The sequence below is a fragment of the Aedes aegypti genome, chromosome 3 (genome assembly GCF_002204515.2).
Source record: "Aedes aegypti strain LVP_AGWG chromosome 3, AaegL5.0 Primary Assembly, whole genome shotgun sequence".
NCBI lineage: Eukaryota > Metazoa > Arthropoda > Insecta > Diptera > Culicidae > Aedes > Aedes aegypti.
In genome coordinates this window covers 284,093,955-284,112,865 of record NC_035109.1, presented here as the reverse complement: position 1 = coordinate 284,112,865, position 18,911 = coordinate 284,093,955, and the positions used below count along the sequence as shown (strand labels likewise).

Sequence of the window (18,911 nt, the reverse complement as noted above, 5' to 3'; positions counted from 1 at the left end):
ATGGGATTCGAACCCATGTCCTTCAGCTTGGTGTCGCTGAAAAGCTGCGTGCTCAGCGCTATGGCTACATTAGCCTCACAAACATAATATTGTTATATCTAAGTACTTAAAACCGCTTCCGTTTTAGAATTTAGAAAATTAGAAAAAAAAAGGTTATATAACGAACCGGCATAATTCGACAAGTCGTTATTCATGACTTGAACCTCGAAGTAAAATGGCGTTTAATCGCTGACGAATAAGAACTTTTGATCGCTAACGCAATTTTTAAACCAGTTCAAATATAGTTCCAGGAATTCCTCCAGAAAAAGCTCCAGTATTTCCATAAAGAGCTCCTCTCGAAATATCTCCAATGTTTCCACCAGCCCTTTCTTGTGACACTCTTCCAGAGACTTCTCCAGGTATTCCTTCGAAGATTTCTCCAGGGATTTTATCAGAAATTTTCCCAAGATAATCTCTACAGCAGTTTCTCCAGAAATTCCATTAGGGATATTTCCAGAGATTCCTCCAGGGAGAATTTTTGATCGTGACTAGTTTTTTTAGACCGCTTCCCATAGGGCTCTAGGAATACCTTCAGAAAATCCTCCAGGAATTTCCGAATAATTTCCTAGCATACTTACAGACATGTCCCCAGGTAGACCTCTCGAGATTCCTTTAGGAATAATTCCGGAGATTTATTCAGAGATTTCTTCAGGTATACTACCAGAAATTTCTTCAGAGTTTCCGTTAGGATTTCCTTTGGAGGATTCTCCAAGAAATTATTTCAATTTTAAGAATTCTCCCAAGGATATCAAGAAAATGAAGAAAATAGCACAATTAACTCCAAAGATTTTTCCAAGTAATTCACTAGGAATTCCCAATTTTTATTTCCAGAGATTAGTTACTGACCTCCGAATATTCCTGAACATATTCCTCTAGAGATTGCCACATGAATTCCTCCAAGGGTTTGATCAGAATTTACCCTCAAAGTGCCTTCAGGGATTTCTCCAAGAGTTTTTCCAGGAATTGCAAGGGGAACTCTTTTACTGTAGAACAGTGGTTCTCAACCTTTTTGAAGCTGCGACCCCCTTCAAAGTTTTACAAATTTTCCGCGGACCCCTAAAGCTGATGATCTCCAAACAAAAGTTCATGAACACTTTTCAAAGATTATTCATGAATCAACAGATGTCTTTGACAGACAAACCCGATAATTTTCTTTGTAATCCACCACAGGTAACGGAAGAATTATTCCAAGATCATTCGGAGTCCAATAAAAGTCCATGAGTCTATCAAACATCTTTCTAATATTGTTTTCGTTTTAAGGAACTGGGTCGGTGATCAACACATAAACTAATAAACGTCAAGCAATTTAAAGTTCGGTCGAACCTGATTCAGGTTGGGGTTGAAACTGTAATTCAGAACGGGTTTTGCCAGTTCCAACCTAGGTTCAAAAACCAACTCGAAATAAGAATCCGTTGCATTGCTTTGCTTTGCATTCGTAGATTACATACTTAAAACTGTCATGTCATACTTTACAATTTAATTACAACTACTTATAAAACTATTTTGAATGAAATAGCTGTTCAATCAGAAGTTAGAGATGACATGACAATTTTCATTGCCGGTCACGCCTATCTTCTCCGTTACGAGGAAAGGAAAGGATAATGTTTATATGACACTTAAAGAGAGACCAGCGACTCACCGACTCCTTCATAGATGTGGAAGAATTGTTCTAAGATCATTCGGAGTCCACTAAAAGTCTTGCCAGGAGTCTACCAAACACCTTTCCAAGAATCGGATAAAGAAACTTCTAAAGGATCTTACAAAATCCTACAACAAATCAGTTAGCTTATAAAATTTCAACAAAAACAGCTTCCAGAAAAACTTTTCCAGGAGTATCTAATAGATAAAATAAAGATTTATCTGAGGAACGTATTTTTTTATTAGATTTGAAGGATTGTTTTGGGTATATCAAACGTTGCAACAGAATCCACGAGTGGATACGAGTAACTGACACTAAACAAGACTGCAAGTGGTAGTCGAAATACGCGTATCTGTCAAAGATAAGCATTTAGGAGCGGAATTAAAAGGTACACGGTACTCCATCTACTTTTAAGTTTCTCTATTGAGATTCTGCTCAGAGGATTTGAACATTAATAAGAGAATCCATGAAGTTCTCGTAAATATTTTTTCAAAAAATATGCTAGGATTCGATCACTGTAAGCTTCTTTGAATATTCTAAAGAATCTTCGAAGTTTTTTTTTTAAAGACCTCTGCTATGAACATCTTTAGAAAATTTCATTAAAAATCCTGCTGGTGGATTCAAGAAGATTTCGTCAGTGGTTTGATTGAAAGCAGTATATATTTTCGATTTTTTCTAATCCCTTGAATAATTCGCTAAGGAAGTCCACGGGAACTTTTTGTGGATGAAACTGACGAAATATGTCAAAAATAACACTTATTAAAAAACGGCTTCGCGGACCCCCTGAGAAGTCTTCACGGCCCCCTAGGGGTCCGCGGACCACCGGTTGAGAAACCCTGCTGTAGAAGTTTTTGAAAAGACCCTGGATAAATTCCTGGAGGAATAGTTTAAGGAATTCTTTGAGCCATTCCTGTAGGAACTTCTAGAAATAATTCATGAAGAAATCCTTAGAGTAGAGTTTCGCCGCGTTTTGTGTATCATAAAAAAAAAAAGCTAGCGAGACGCAGGGTAGGTCGTGCAAAATATTTTCGGGAAACGATGCCTTAGAGCAGGGGTTCTCAACCGGTGGTCCACGATCCCCTAGGGGGACGTGAAGAGTTCTCAAGGGTTCCGCGAAGCCATTGAGAGCAAGTGTCGTTTCTTCTGATTTGTGAATAAATGTGAGGGCTCTTGAATCCAATTTGGTTTCAAGAGAACATTACATCCGAGTTGCAATTTTTTTATCTGTGAAGTTTTTATAAATTGAAACCTATTTTGTTTCTTTCAACTGAGAAATACTAGGAAATACCTTCAATGTGATCCTAACAGTTAATGATTGCATGTCAACTATAACTACTCACCATACAATCAAATTGAAATGAAAAACAATGATAATTCCTGGAGGTATCCACAGGAAATGTCTGCAATATATGTGACTTAATCCTTGGTAGATTTTGCCATCCTTCTCAAAATATCCAAGGTTTTCGGAAATTTGTTGATATATTTTTGATAATTCTTTCAACGGAAATTAGTTGACTTCTAAGGAACCCACGAAATGTTCAATTAACTCCTGGGTCGAGTCTAGTACACGACACTGAAGACGGCCTTACAGTTGAGGTCGAAATATGCGTATTTGTCAAAAGATACAAACTCTTGCGGAATGAAATGGTATAGTATAAAATTAGGTTTTTCGGTTATTCATAGGTATTCCACTAAACAGCTCGAAGAATTGATAACTCCTGGGAATATTTTTGATGATTTACAGTTGTGTTCAGAATAATAGTAGTGAAAGCCGATTTTCATACAAAATGCTCAACTTAGACATGCTGTAACTTTGTTTCCATATAAGCAATCGGCGTGAAATTTTGGCAGTGAACTACAAATATACTCAATTTTGTTATCACAATATTTGAAAATTTTCACACTACCGGCTAAAAAGTTAAACACCAGGTGAAATCGCTCAAAATAATAGTAGCGGAATTAGGATTGTTTGCGTGTAAAGTATTCATTCATTGCACTTCTGATTACTTCGACAAGGTGTTTTGAACTGTTGAGCTCATATTAGGTCACAATATTCCTTGTTTTCAAGCGCTTCGTATTACTAAGCTCTCGGAGACGAACCAGCCAACGGCTGAAAGTTTCGATAATAAAGATAATAAATAAATTAATACTTAGCTGCAGACAATTCGGTCGTGGAAATTCCTCCTGTCAAAGTGGATCTGGGAAATACCAAATTCCTTTACTTAATTCTAAACCGTACATAAATGTGACTTTCTTGTCCTGCATAAATTGTTGAAATTTATAGAAGTTCCTTATTGTATTTTTGATTTTTATTTTAGATTTTTGACTCAATTCTTAGTGGGCTCCTCCAAAGGACCACAACAGGATTCTTGCATTGAAGATTTATCAAGATCTGTTGTGGATTACAGACATGATTTTTAGGAATGCCTGCCCAGGACATCAAATAAAATTTTTTTAAGATCCTAACACAAAACTCTTGCAGGAGTCTATGGATGAATACCCGAGGAAGTATCCGAAGGAACTCCTGAAGAAATCTCCAGAACAATTTTCCGAGGAAACCATGTAGAGATTTTTCTGGAGTAATTCTTGGAGAAATTCCAGAAGAAATTGCTGGGTACATACTGTAGGATTCTCTGGAGAATTACCTGCCTTAATTGCTTTGAAGGATCTGGGTAAATTGCCAAAGGCATTTCAGGTGGAATTATTGGATAAATTTCTGGAGTAGCCATTGGAGGAACTCCTGGAAAGATCACTGTGAAGAATATGCGGAAAGAATCCCTGAGGAGACATTTCTGGAGAAATTCCTGAATCCCTCCAATCCTTGAAGGAATTCATGAATAAATTTATGGAGGAACCACTGTAGAAATATCTGCAGGAATACATGAAGATATTTTTCTAAAGAAATATAGGTAGAAATTTTCAATATGTATTCCCTACAGAAATTCTTAGAGTATTTTCGAATAAAATTTATGTAGATTCCATGGTTAATCGTTGAAGGAATTTCTAGAGGAATTTCCAGAAGACTAGAACGAGTCTTTGAATAAAAATCCGAGGGAATTCCTGAAAGATAACTTGAAATTTTTTTTGGAATAATTCACCTAGCGGTTTTCCAGGAGGTACTTCTTGAGGAATTTCCGAAGGAATCCCTTTAAAAAATGTGAGGTGCACTGAATTTGTAAACGCGGCACCGTATAAAAAATTGCGGTTTTTCAAAAAATGACGTGAAAATTCGCGTTTTTAGAAAAACCGAGGTAAAAAAGAGCTGAGTGAATAATTTTTTGCCATACAAAACAATGTTCTTCATTACGATTCGTATGATCATGAAAAGTCAAAAAAAGTTTGTTTTACAGCGTTTTTGAAATAACGCGGTGATTTTAGTTGCTAAAATAAATCAGTTTTCACGTCATTTTTGAAATAACGCTTTTATACGCGAAAGACAGACTTACGTAAAAAAAACCTTAACGTAATTTCTGGTAGAATCCCTAGAGGTATTCCTTGTGGATTATCTGTAGAATTACCTGTTAGAATCCCTAGAGTGACCCGTAGAGCAATCCATGGAGCCTTGAAGATATCCTTGCATGTGGCGATATCCTTGCATGTACCCTCGGAGGTATCCATGGAGAAATAACTTGTGTAATCCTTGAAGAGATTGTTCTAGTATGTTGATTCTTTTAGGTGATTGCAGTTCACACCGGGAGATTTTTTGGCTTTCAGTCTAGTGATAGCGATTAAAACATTATGTTTTTCTACGCCCGACGTTTCAATGGGCTATGCCATCATTTTCAAGGGTTCTATAAGGTAGAACAATGATTAATTTAAAATTGAAAATGATAACTTTCCACAAACTCATTTGCTATTGGTGATATACGACGAAAAATAATCTAGTATAGCATTTTGCAGTAGACATTCAGGATAGTGATCGCACGATAGTTTTCACATTTCGCTCTGCCACCCTTTTTGTAGATAGGGCATATTACCCATTGCTTCCACTAAGATTCTGCCAATCAGCCGGTGCAGACAGGCGGCTAACCTCTCGGGCCCCATTTTGATGAATTCAGCTCCAATGCCATCCTTACCAGCCGCCCTGTTATTCTTGACCTGATATTCTTAACTTCCCTCAATGTGGGAACAGGTTGGTTTCCGTCATTCGCCGTGCTGATATTGACATTTTCACCGCTGTCATGACCCTCTGCGTTTGTGTTCTCCACGTCCTTCAGGTGTTCGTTGTAGTGCTGCTTCCACCTTTCAATCACCTCACGTCCGTCAATCAAGACGCTTCCATCTTTATCCCTACACATTTCGGCTCACGTCACGAAGCCTATTCAGGATGCGTTAAGCTTCTCGTAGAAATTTAGTGTTTATTGTGAACGATACAGCTACTCAATTTCTTCACATTCCACTTCTTTCATGTGGCGCTTATTGTCCCGGAATACGTGGATTCACTGCATTTTTCTTTAATATCGCTCCACGTTCTGTACGTTCCCTCGTACCCGACGATGCTCTCGGCTCCGATGTTGATGGCTGCATTTATGGTGCTCCAGCAATCCTAAAGGGTGGCTCCATCAAGCTCGCCCTCTTCCGGCAACGCATCCTGGCAAAGTTTTGGGCGCAGTTTCACCATCATGTCGAAAAATAAGATGACTTTTTTACTACGTTTTAAAAATAGCGCAGTTTTTACGTAATTTTTTGAAACAACGCGGTTGGTTACTTCATTTACTTTGAAATAACGTGTTTTTGAGCAATTTGTTGGCCGACGTAAAAAAAAACTTTAGCGTCAGATTTTTTTTTGTATTTGGTGTAATTTTTTTTGCGATTTCCCATTATAAGCTGTTTTTTCTCTAATATGTCATGAAACGGTCTATTCTTTGTACTAAATTCTGCAATATGGTAATAGTCATTACGCAACTGACTTCAGTATATTCAACTACGCATTTCCATTACTTAACTGTTGTGAGTTGTGTAAGGATTCATTTCACAACTACTTCCAAAAATTGCAAAATAATGGTGAATGAATCCCGATATGATTTCTGATACCCTCTAGTGGTATTCTCGAAATAACAAAAAAGGTTGTACGCAACTCGTTGCAGAACTCGAATTTTAAAGCACTCGTCTAGCCTCGTCGGATAAATGTACGACTCATGCTGTAAAAATCATCATTCTGCAACTTGTTGCTCCATGTGTTATGGTATTGAAACATGTCTGTAAGTTATAAATGTTTCAACGAATACGTTCACATTTCGAACTAAAATAGTTCTGCCGATGGGTAGAGAACAAACACAGAGTCCAAAATTAGATCCCTTACCCTATTGTTCGCGAAGAGGTGGGCGAAATGCCGGGCGATGCGAGGTGGGTGTTCAATGACAGGTGTATTAATATTTGAAGAATGATTGCAACGTTCTGTTTCGACGTGGTATGCAATGGTGTTGTAATTTGATGCGGAATGCTGTGCCTACGTGCTGCATTCGTGGCTTAATTTTCATTCTGCAACTCAATTCAATTACTGCCCGGAATTCCCACTTCCTTCTTCTTCTTCTTCTTCTTCTTTCTGGCGTTACGTCCCTACTGGGACAGAGCCTGCTTCTCAGCTTAGTGTTCTTATGAGCACTTCCACAGTTATTAACTGAGAGCTTACCATGCCAATGACCATTTTTGCATGCGTAATATCGTGTGGCAGGTACGATGATACTCTATGCCCTGGGAAGTCGAGAAAATTTCCAACCCGAAAAGATCCTCGACCGGTGGGATTCGAACCCACGACCCTCAGCTTGGTCTTGCTGAATAGCTGCGCGTTTACCGCTACGGCTATCTGGGCCCCATTCCCACTTCCACGTATTTAATTAGGGGGTTGATTAAAAACGGTTTGTCATGTGAACTTATAAAGTGTGACAATATTTATAGTTGGCTAGTTACTGACTTTCGACGATATTTCGATCACATGAAATTGAAATCATAATGTTCGAAACAAAAAGGAATGAATTCATGCTCATTTTACTGTAGTACATACTGGGGCCCAGATAGCCGTAGCGGTAAACGCGCAGCTATTCAGCAAGACCAAGCTGAGGGTCGTGGGTTCGAATCCCACCGGTCGAGGATCTTTTCGGGTTGGAAATTTTCTCGACTTCCCAGGGCATAGAGTATCATCGTACCTGCCACACGATATACGAATGCGAAAATGACAACTTTGGCAAAGCAAGCTCTCAGTTAATAACTGTGGAAGTGCTCATAAGAACACTAAGCTGAGAAGCAGGCTCTGTCCCAGTGGGGACGTAACGCCAGAAAGAAGAAGAAGACATACTTCTAGATTTTCGAACATTCTAAACATTATCAATTTAAATTATATTTGCACAGTTCAGAAAAGAAAAGCCTTGATTATTTGGTATATTTTTCACTGTTCATCAATCATGATGTGCACAATTGCCTCGTTCAAAGTAAATTTTAGTTACTTGAATGGTTTATGAATTTAGTACGTAATAAAGAATAAGCATGTTGGCATCAATTGAAGAACCAAAGTTGTTTATAAAGTAGTGAGTTACCATGCTTCTCCATAACACTGATTGTTTCTTGGAATAGTAGTTTACGCAAAATGTTGCGGAATGATGATTTTTACAGCACGAATCGTACATTTGTCCAACGAGGCTTGCCGAGTTGGATAATTATGACGAGTGCTGTAAAAATCGAGTTCTGCAACGAGTTGCGTAAAACATTTTTTGAAATTTCGTAGATGACCACTTGAGGGTATCAGAAATCATATCGGGATGGATTCACCAATATTTTTTCAATTTTAGAAAATTGTTGTGATTCATTATGCAATTCAAACAGTTGTGTAATGGAAAACCGCTGCGTAATATTCATTACGCAACTGATTTCATTTGTGTAACGACAGTTACCACACCGCATATTTCAGTGCAGGAAAGATGACCGTTTCATGACAGATTGGCGTGATGGAAAACAGCAATGACAATGGAATCTTTTCTGCAGTACATTTTGATCATTTATCCCAAAGTACATACACGGTCAAATTATACCAACCAATTTAATACAATCATCGCTAAATTACGGAACTTCGCTCAAAATTTATCACATTTTGTCTTTCATGTCCCGTAATGTCAACACCATCAGTCAACAGCGTTTTAACGAATAAGTGCTTTCCGATGCGCTGCCGGCAAGATTTCATGCAATAATGCTTTCCACTTTTTTATTGCATTCCGCTATACAAAAGTGCCATTTATTGCTCGCTCCTCAAATATGCTCCCCAACTTTGTCCGAGAGTTCGCAGCAGCTTCTGTCGTCGTATGTTTCTGTCACTTTTTGCGACTGGAATATCCATCATCACCCTACTCTGGGGGTCTTCCAGCAGCGAGGAAACTCGACTTCCCCCCGCGACGACGAAATATTAAATTTCCTGAGCCGTAAAACTCACCGCGGTCCTTTGGAGATCGCTGGTTGGCAAACATCCTGTTGGCATCAATTTACGCTGAGAAGCGTGGGCGGAATTTTACTTCCACGATGACGGTGGGTGGCAAAAGCCGGTTGTTTGCGGTGGATGGCGAACAAAATGTTTGAGATTTTAAATTTTCCACTTTGAGTGAAATGGAATGCTGATAAGAGAGTAGGGTAATTCGCCAATTTTTGAATGGCTGAATTGCTCGATTGTTGTCGAACACGCTATGAGGAAAAAACCATGAAACCTCGTTTTAGGGAGTCTTAAATTCTCATAAATTTCACAAAATTGGCAAATAAAAAAGTGTCGGTGAGTTTTATCAAAATGCTTTCAATCATCCCAAGTTAACTAATCAAAGTATTATTTATTTATTATCGTCAATCATGTTTGACCGTTACAGAGAATTTCTTATGCGCTAGTGTCACTAATAAAATCAATTACCTAATTTTCATTCTTAAGATTATGTTCAACAATAGGCAAGTTACCCTACTTGAATGCGTTATGCGTCTGTGTAGAATTTCCTTTAATTTGTGAGCTCACCAAAAATTTCGAATGTCTCCACGATGCAGAGACAATTTTCCTTCTTGTCGTGAGTTGAACGAATCCCAGACTTGATTTGAATTCATAGTGCCAACACGTGCATCTGCTACAGGAATTTTCGTTTCATTCCTCTCTCTCTCGCCCTTTCACAGAAAAACGCAACATCCAATCCCTCAAGAATGCCCAGGGTCAGGGAGGTGGAAGCTCAAGCGGTGGCCGCAAGAAACGTGAACTCTACTACGATGACGAAACGCTCGACGACAGTGCGCCGGAAATTCTCGAACCCGTGTACCAATCCTCGCCGCTGGACTACGAGGAGCTGATGGAGGCGATGAACGAAGCTTACACTCCGTACTACAATAGCCCCGCCGACAACCATCTGGAGCAGAAGCGATACTTGGGTAAGTGACGGGGAGCGGGTCAGAATGTGTCCGTCCAACCTCCAAGTGGTTTGGTAGCGACAGTGTGGGAGTGTGTGATGAATATTTTACTTTTGAGGAGCACATACAACGGCATTTGGGGGTAATGATTCGGAGATGGTACGATTTTGGTGGAAAATGATCCACGGAAAAATTCAAATTCTATCGTTTCATACCATGTGAATATTACAGCAGTGATAGATTTTTTGTTGAAGAAGTCTGATACGAATTTGAGCCTTGGTTAGTAGCTTTGGTGGTGTTCGTTTAAAAGAAGGTCTTTTGACCAAATATTGCGTTTTTGAGAGCAGTTCGGAATACATTAATCAAAACCATAACAAATCATAACGAGGCTTGATATTTCACAAATTAGCTGTCCGAAAAAAAAAACAAAGACCATTTACTAGTAAATCTAGCTGGCACATGCCCACTATTTACACTTGTACTATCAAATAGCTTGTGATTTTTGAAAGCTTATAATATAACTAGAATAATACTGGGAAAAGAAAAAGCATTTGGTTGGTCAAATTCGGCTGAAATTGAGTGAAGTTGATCACTTTTGAACATTTCTGTTCTAAAAGATCTAGTGGGATACATGTAGGGTAGATGTACCAATAGTGGAGGTACTAAGCACGATTGTACTTCATTTTACCGCCTAAATTCAAAAAGCGCAATTATTGTACATGTTAATGATGTAACGGGAAGTAACAACCATTGACTTAATGAGAAAAATGATTTCATCGCAGTAATCCACGGCATGTCAGTGAAAAATAATACCTCCACTGTTGGTATACTGTTCCTTTAGTTGCGGTAAATTTTTAATTTGTGTTCCTATAGTTGCGGTAACCGTGGGTTTCTTATGGGGTCCTCCACTATAGGAACACTTTACCGCAACTATTGGTACAAGTAAGAAATTTTTTAGCAATTTTAGTGATATTTCATCAGTTTTGAAGCAATTTGAACGCTTTTTTCAACTATTTCGTGTATCAACAAGTTAATACGTCGATTGGCAGTGTCGGTTCAGTGGCTAGTATAATTAAATCAGTGAAAACGGCACTACCGCAACTATAGGAACACCCACAACTAAGGGAACACTTACCCTAAAAACACCCAAATAATTATTGAACCAGTACTGGTTCGATGTGTAATGAATTATAGGGCGCAGAGCTACTTGAGCACTTCCATAATTCACTTTGGCATGAGGGTTTTTCTCGTTTGAATTGTCTGAAACTTTGCAATACAATGCAATACACTTAAATGCGACGCAAGTTGTGGCCAAATATAAGCTCAGAAGTTTACAAAAAAAAAAAAACCACTGCCGATGTGAATCAAATGTGCTAAGAATAGGATCCGGCTTCTATATACGGAATTTTGTCAAAATGTTTAAATGTCTGTCCGTGTTAGTATTTAGCCGCCTCTTTTTAACTACTGTGGATCAGGAAAAAATGTTTATGCAGTGGTAAAATTTTCATGAATATTTGCGAAATTTATCGAAGGTGGAACGCAAATAACGTAAGAGAATTTCGCACGATTTCGTTGAAAACCCAACATAATCAAAAGAAAAGATCGCAAAAGTTCTCATATTTTCTAATTCAGAACCATTAATTTTGCTGTGCAGAAGGTCTATGAGAAGAAATAAATTGTTTTGGAATTTTCTCCCTACTTTACAGAGCATTCGATTTCGTTATGTGCATGTGAAATTTATAATTTCGAACTTTCCTTCATTAAGGTGAAGATGAATCGAAGCCAAACTTTAAATTTTCAAGAGCACAAATCTGGAGAACCGAACACCCGTTTGAGCTAAAAACTTCATCGATTGGTCACCAGCAGCCCAATCGATAAAGTTTTCAGCTTAAACGGATGTTTGGTTCTACAGATTCGTGCTCATGTAAATTTGAGATTCGGCTTCGATTCATCTTCACCAGAAAGCCAAAAGCTTTCCAATTTTGAAGAATTTGATTTAACCTTCATTGCTCATCTTCTGACAGATATGTATTGGACCGTATCACAAAAATCGAAATGACTGAAATTCAACCATTTTTTTCAACCCGCTATTCCTAACTGCAATGTGAAAAAAAACTACCAGACAATTTTTATCCAATCCAGAGACGATTGAAAGGTCCCTGAAATCGATTTGGGTTTTTAGGCTATTTTTACATAAAAAACATTCTAACGAGAATTACGAAGAACAAAAAATAAAATAAATATCACTAGTTGAACGTTTTATTAATGCCTCTACCGGCAGCTTCATATGTTACCGCAATGAAAGTATTCAAACCTCGATAACTTTTTTGTTTCTCGATATTTTTGCATCATTATTTCAGAAGTTCAAAAAAAAAAATCTTCTACCTTCAGAATCTGTGCCAATATTCTTTTCATTGGTCAACTGGATCCTGAGATATTCCAAAATTCCTAGTGGGACCGACGCGTAGCTACAGAATTTTGATCGTATTAGGATATTCACTCTTCGGAACAATACATTAATGAGAGTATGTTGTCAAAAAACGAAGCAATTTCGACATAGATATGCTAAACATATATCGACATATTATACTAGAAAAGTTTTTTGAGAAGTTGTTGAAATTGGTGCAAACATATCAGGAAACAAAAAAGTTATCAAAGTTTGAATATTTTTATCGCGGTAAAAAATGAAGCTGCCGGTACAGGGGTACTGTGCAAGTTTTGTAAACATTATATGCCAATTGGATATGGTGTTGTTCTATTTACATTGCTTTTGTGGTGTTGTTCTAATTAATTTGATTTGAGTTTTATCAAACTGTATCGTGATCTTATCCAGCAATCAGGCAAAATAGGACTTTCACTTACAATTCAGATAAAATTTAGTTGAAATCGAACGATTAAATTAAGAATAAATCATTTTTTTAACATGCTTGCCGTCTCTATACAAAATTCTCCGTTTCTCTTTTATGACAAAATTCAATACTTTTCTAAAGCATCAAAATCTAACATTTGAGCATCGAAGTATTTATGTGTTTTGATGATAAGTATTGTTAAACACATAAAGTTTCAATTCTGTGACAAATTAAGCAAATAAATTGCAATACAAGCTAGCGAACTTGCATGCAAGTTGGTTGAAATAGTTAAATTCTGCATTTTCAACAGCTAATATCTCAAAAACTAGACGTGCTATGGTATTTTTTAAAATAGTAATACATTCAACATACCTCATTTAAGGAAATAGCATTATTTTGGTGCTTGAAACAAAAACGTGTACCACAGTGTTATCCGTAATTGGTATACTAGAAGATGTACTAAAATAATGTCCAGAAAAGATTAAGGAATCATTCTACAGTTGAATTTTCACGATAAGGCCTAAGGTGGAAAATCTCGTAGAAGAAAAACTGTGGAGAAATGTATGTTTTACAGATACTTTTATGAACGAAAATCAGTTAAAATGGGTATCGACAATTAGGTCAAAACCACTTCCTATTGGCATGCTTGTACAGTAATTATAAAACTTTCAACTAGTGGTACAGTCAACTCTCCCTTACTTGATATGTCGTATCATCGAGTTAGAAAACCATAGTAAAAGTTAGTTTTCATGATTACCTCGATGGTTCCTAGAATCGAAATTGCACTACTTTTGTGCTCTGTAACTCGATACTTCCCTTACTCGATGGTCCCTTTATCATCGACTTGTGGAGAGTTAACTGTATTTATTTTGAATTACGTACGTTTTTTTCAAATTCTCGTTAGAACTGTTTTAATGTAAACATAGTAGAAAAACACAAATTCGACTTGAGGGACCTCTAAATCTTCTCCAAATTGGTTAAAAATTTGTCTGATAGACATTTGTTTAGACATTGCAATATGGAATAGGGGCAAATCTTCCCAAATGAACATTGAACACGTTGGTCCAGACGATATCGTATCGTTTAAACATCGGTTCGAACACCGGTTTGATTGCCGGTTCATTTGTAATCGTAAATATGTCATTCATACTATTTTGTCCAGGAAAGTATATTACGCTACAGTTTGTTAAGGCAACACGAGAAGGTATATTTGCTTTTGCGATTGTACCGTCCAATTGTGTTATGGATTCTTTACAACTACTCGCAATTTTATTATCCGGAATGCAATCTACCTGAAGACCACTTGCTGCAAAACCTTTTACCGAAATGTACCATTATTCGGAAAACCAAATTTGTATTTTCAACAACCGTTATCAGTGCATTCCAATAAAAATTGTATGCTCTCTGTGAGATACCGTTTTGATTAATATTTCGGACATTAAGGCTTCTGTGAAGTACCGCTAACCGAAAAACATAAAAATTGAGTCGTTCTGTATGAAACCTCAACGTTATAAGGCTTTGCAAACACTTAAATTTTGAGTGATGGGTTAAGATTTGGATATAAAAAAAAATGTAAATTCCCGGACTCTTTTAATCAATTTCCTGACAGCTCTTGAAAACACAATCAGAACAGTCAAATCCTTAATTAACCTCACTAAGCCGTTAGAAACACGTCAAATCTAGTTGAGCATTATAAATTCTCATGAATTGCCATAGAAAAAGATTATTAAAATCATCCTTCAATTTGCAAACTTCTTCGCTTTGCTTGGCTTAGACTGACTACACATATCAATGGTTGCTATTCCGTGATTGACCGAAGTCAGTGAAGATGGACAAAGAATCAACTAGAAGTTCGGCTGAGATTGGCCATAATCTTCTTCATGCAGTGTTGCGATGGATCTTCTTCGTGAAAGATGATCGACGCATCTTCGCGATCCAACATTCGCCAAAAATCATTTTTCATTTTTGCGTCACGAAGAGCATCGCAAGAAGCGAATGGATGCAACGCCGAAGAAACAAAATGAGAAGACTATCTCGGGGATGGGATTCGATCCCAGGTACTCGGCGTGCGAGGCGTCTGTTCTAACTCTTACACCAGGTCCGTCCCCCCGGAAAAAATATGTCTTCAAGGCCATAAAACTTAACATCACAGGTTAGGATAGAAAGAATGATAAGTGTAGGTTTGTTATTTATTTGGCATCAACGAGGTCAATATGAATCGGAAAAATCTCCTATCAGAAAAGTAAGTAGGGGGACATGGGGCAAGAAGGACACCCGGGGCAAGAATGCCACCTCTAATTTCACGTAGTTCAAATCAATTTTTTTATGTTTAACGCAGGATAAGTATAAATTGTGTACTAATTGAGGGTTGTGTAAATATTACAGTTAAAAATGTTTAGTACAAAAAATTAGAAAAATTTCTTTAACTCAGCAACGTAAAATATGCGAAATATTATAAGAATGTAAGACTGGAAAACAAGGTTTGACTCCCAATAAATACAAAACATATTGATTTTTCCGCACAGTATTGATGATTTTTAATTGTTTAATATAGCTGTGAGGAATTTGTTTTCGAAAAAGTCCTTTTGACATGAAATTTTACATATATAATAACAGTATGTCTTATGGGGCAAGAGGGACACCGCAATTTTCTCATATAAAATCAAATGAACTTTTATTTTTCTTGTTTAATATTGCATTCAATCAATGTTTCCTACTAAATAAAATCAAAATAAACCATCTTGGACATTCAAAATGGTTTCTGAAAATTTTTACTATTATTGTTACAGTCAAATAAGATGAAAACTAAATTAATTTCGTAAAATTACTTTCTAACTATAAGTCAACTTTTATCCCTCGGTTTTTATCTTTACTTACTCTACAATGTATCCTTTAGGTGGGGAAATAATAATATACAAAATTTGTGGCATTTTGCTCTGGTGGTCTTCTTGCCCCATACAAGTGGCACTCTTGCCCCGTGCCTCGTTTAAAAACCTCATAAGAAGGGACATTTTCAAAAATCTCAAATCATCATGTGTTTCTTATATTTTTGAAATCTATCGATAACATTATTTAGAACAAGAGCTGAGCTTGCCCCTACACTGGAATAATCTTAAAAAATTGTTCTTATCAACCATGATTTGAACCTATATATCTTAAGGTGTCCTTCTTGCCCCCAGCCCCCCTAAATGGGACACTCAGCATTTAGAAATATTTGGAGTTACATATGTGATTTATTTTTATTTTCCTAAGTTGAAATTGTTTAGATTCCAAATATAATATTGTATCAAAACATTCATCTTCGAGGGAAGTGATATACAATAGTGAAATTCTTATTTAAGCTTCTTTTCTTTCTTCTTTCTGGCGTTACGTCCCTACTGGGACAGAGCCTGCTTCTCAGCTTAGTGTTCTTATGAGCACTTCCACAGTTATTAACTGAGAGCTTACTATGCCAATGACCATTTTGACATGCGTATATCGTGTGGCAGGTACGAAGATACTCTATGCCCTGGGAAGTCGAGAAAATTTCCAACCCGAAAAGATCCTCGTCCGGTGGGATCCGAACCCACTACCCTCAGCTTGGTCTTGCTGAATAGCTGCGCTTATTTTAGCTTATGACTTGCAAAAAGCTCAAAAAAGAGATTATAAATTAGTTAGGGACACAATTGACAAGATGTTGCAGCTCAATACATAGATCAACTTTTCCCTTGAACTTTTCTGGACTGTGCAATTTTCCTCCGAATGTCATATTAGGTCTGTTCCCCGAATTCTATGCCAGGGTGATAAACTAGAAATAACGATAAGTAATCACAAGAAGATGATATTTGGTCATATTTGACTAAACACACATTGTCAGAATGCCAAAACCGGTCAAATTCGAAAGAATCGCCAATCAAATAAACAAGGGTGAATATCAGATGACATGAAATGGGCCATTCGAGGAAAGAGGGTATTCGAGGGAATTGCATTCGGGGTACTGACGTTTACAGAATCGATATTTGAAAAACCAACTCTCGGAAAAAGTAGCGCAACCTATCGTATTGAAAATTCCATTGATTAATTATTAACATTCGAACACTTAGAGATGGCCGAATGTTAAAAGAAAAGTTGCCTAGTTATAACCATATATAGTCAGTTCAGCAATAATAAGCTGCTTGGATAAGTTGAAAAAACAGTTTTTTTTAAGGAAGGGTGAGTCATTTATCAATTGGAAAAATTTGAAGATGATGTATATCGAAATTATCAAGTACGATGAAATCTCAAGATCCTTTTTAATGCTTATGTATTTTAAGAGACTGCCATTATCTTTGGCGATCGTTCCGAATATTTTTCGTTCAGCATTGTAGAAACATAAATTTCCGGTTAATTGACCTTCCGGTAAATGGTCTTCCGGTAATTTCATTCTAGGAAATGGTTTTCCGGTTAACTCCATCAGGGATCCAGATCAAGGATCCTTTCGTAAAGGAAATTTTCTAGATTTCCCTAGACATAGGTTATTATCAGCACTGAGCTTAAAAGCAGGCTTAGTCACATTTGGCACGTAATGCCAGAACGAAGAAAATAACATTCCCCATTCTGAAATCATTACCCTGTCGAATGCTTTTGTATGTGCTCCAAAATTTTAAAAGTCCTCCCGCACTAATTGCTCTCAATCCCGAAACGAATCATTCTCAAGGTTCACTAGCGCGTGCTGGCCATTTGCATCGCTATCACCGATTCTACAAACGTGCCCCCATGGGAAGCTTCGATGGCTTGTATGGCAATGATGATGATGATGACAATGGCACTGGTTCTGATAACTATGAAGGTGAAGATCGTCACAAGCGAAAGCACGCTTCTAAGGATGTTTTAGATGATGATAATGACGATGATGATGATAATGATGAAGATTACGAACCGAGAAGTTCCGTTGCCTTGCATATACCCCAGAAGCGACATCTTGGCTCGATAATACGCTCCGGTTGGATGCCGTCTTTCCGGCCATCGAGAACTACTGGCCGCTTTAGTCGATCCGGGAGGGCGAGGTCTCACATAGTAGGAAGTTGAAACGCTTTACCGTAGCCTCATTTAGATGTTTCTTCGTTTTACTCGGTAGACAAAAAAAACCTGCAAGAGTGTGGGAGACAACCTGCTTGCCAATATCTCCCTTCTCTTAACATTCATGGATAAATGTTGAAAACGAGCAGAAACGAGCAAAAAACTTATAATCTGCTCGTGGAAGCCAAGAGCCCACAATTCCACTTCTAATTGTCATTTTGTTTCTCCTCAGTCCCGACTTTTTCTCTTTTCTTAACCATGCTAGTTTAAAATTGTCTTTACTCCGACCCCTTAAGACTCGCTAGGAGTAATCCTCTTTCCCATTATTGCAATAATTCCTCCACATTATCAGAATTATCTCCCATCGGGAAAACGTTATCCTGTGTAATCGTTGGAATGACCGTCAATTATCATTTTCCATAATTTACCTAGCATTTCGCTGAAGATATTTGAATACACGTTTCCTTTGTCAACCTTCTGCCACCCCACCATTGTAAGCTCCTTTCACTTACTATATTTAGGTATGCGAAAAATCGTGTTTCTATCCATGTTAGCTGTTTCCCTTTTGCATAGCGCCCTGACATTTTTCTCCTTTTAAGCAACCCCTCATTCATTTTCTAGTTTTCTTTTATTTGTCACTCGTTTTGTCATGAATTGCATGACTTTTGGAAGAGTTCTCCCAAAGAGCATTCCATTGCTCCTCACAACTTTGTCACGAATTCGTAAAACTGGGTTGATCTTTCAGAAGCAGTTAAATCAAATTTATTTTAGAGTTGCTGCTGCCGGCGCTGCCTGTTGTTGTTGCTGTTACGGTTATATAAGGAATCTTGTATCACTTTACGTTGTCGTTGAAATTATGCTCTATCTCTTTTATTTGTGTTGGAAGCTTCTGCATATTACAAATACAGTCTTCAAGTTTTTCTTAAGGTATCTGATCGCAGAAACGAAAAATAGTGGCCACAAGGTATCTGCGGTGGAGATATCCG

General features: G+C 37.5%; 1 protein-coding gene across 4 annotated transcripts in view; it reads left to right on the top strand.

Annotated features, from left to right (window-relative positions):
* The window catches only part of LOC5565029, a 142,784-nt gene that overhangs the window by 98,269 nt on the left and 25,604 nt on the right, over positions 1-18,911 (top strand). The window contains exons 3-4 of one of the 4 annotated variants that reach the window (XM_021851155.1): positions 9,812-10,060; positions 17,564-17,912. In XM_021851155.1, the coding sequence (XP_021706847.1) occupies positions 9,812-10,060; positions 17,564-17,912 (598 nt within the window). Of the gene's footprint in view, positions 1-9,811; positions 10,061-17,563; positions 17,923-18,911 lie in introns of all 4 variants that reach the window. The other 3 variants (XM_021851157.1, XM_021851156.1, XM_021851158.1) reach the window with 3 other exon arrangements.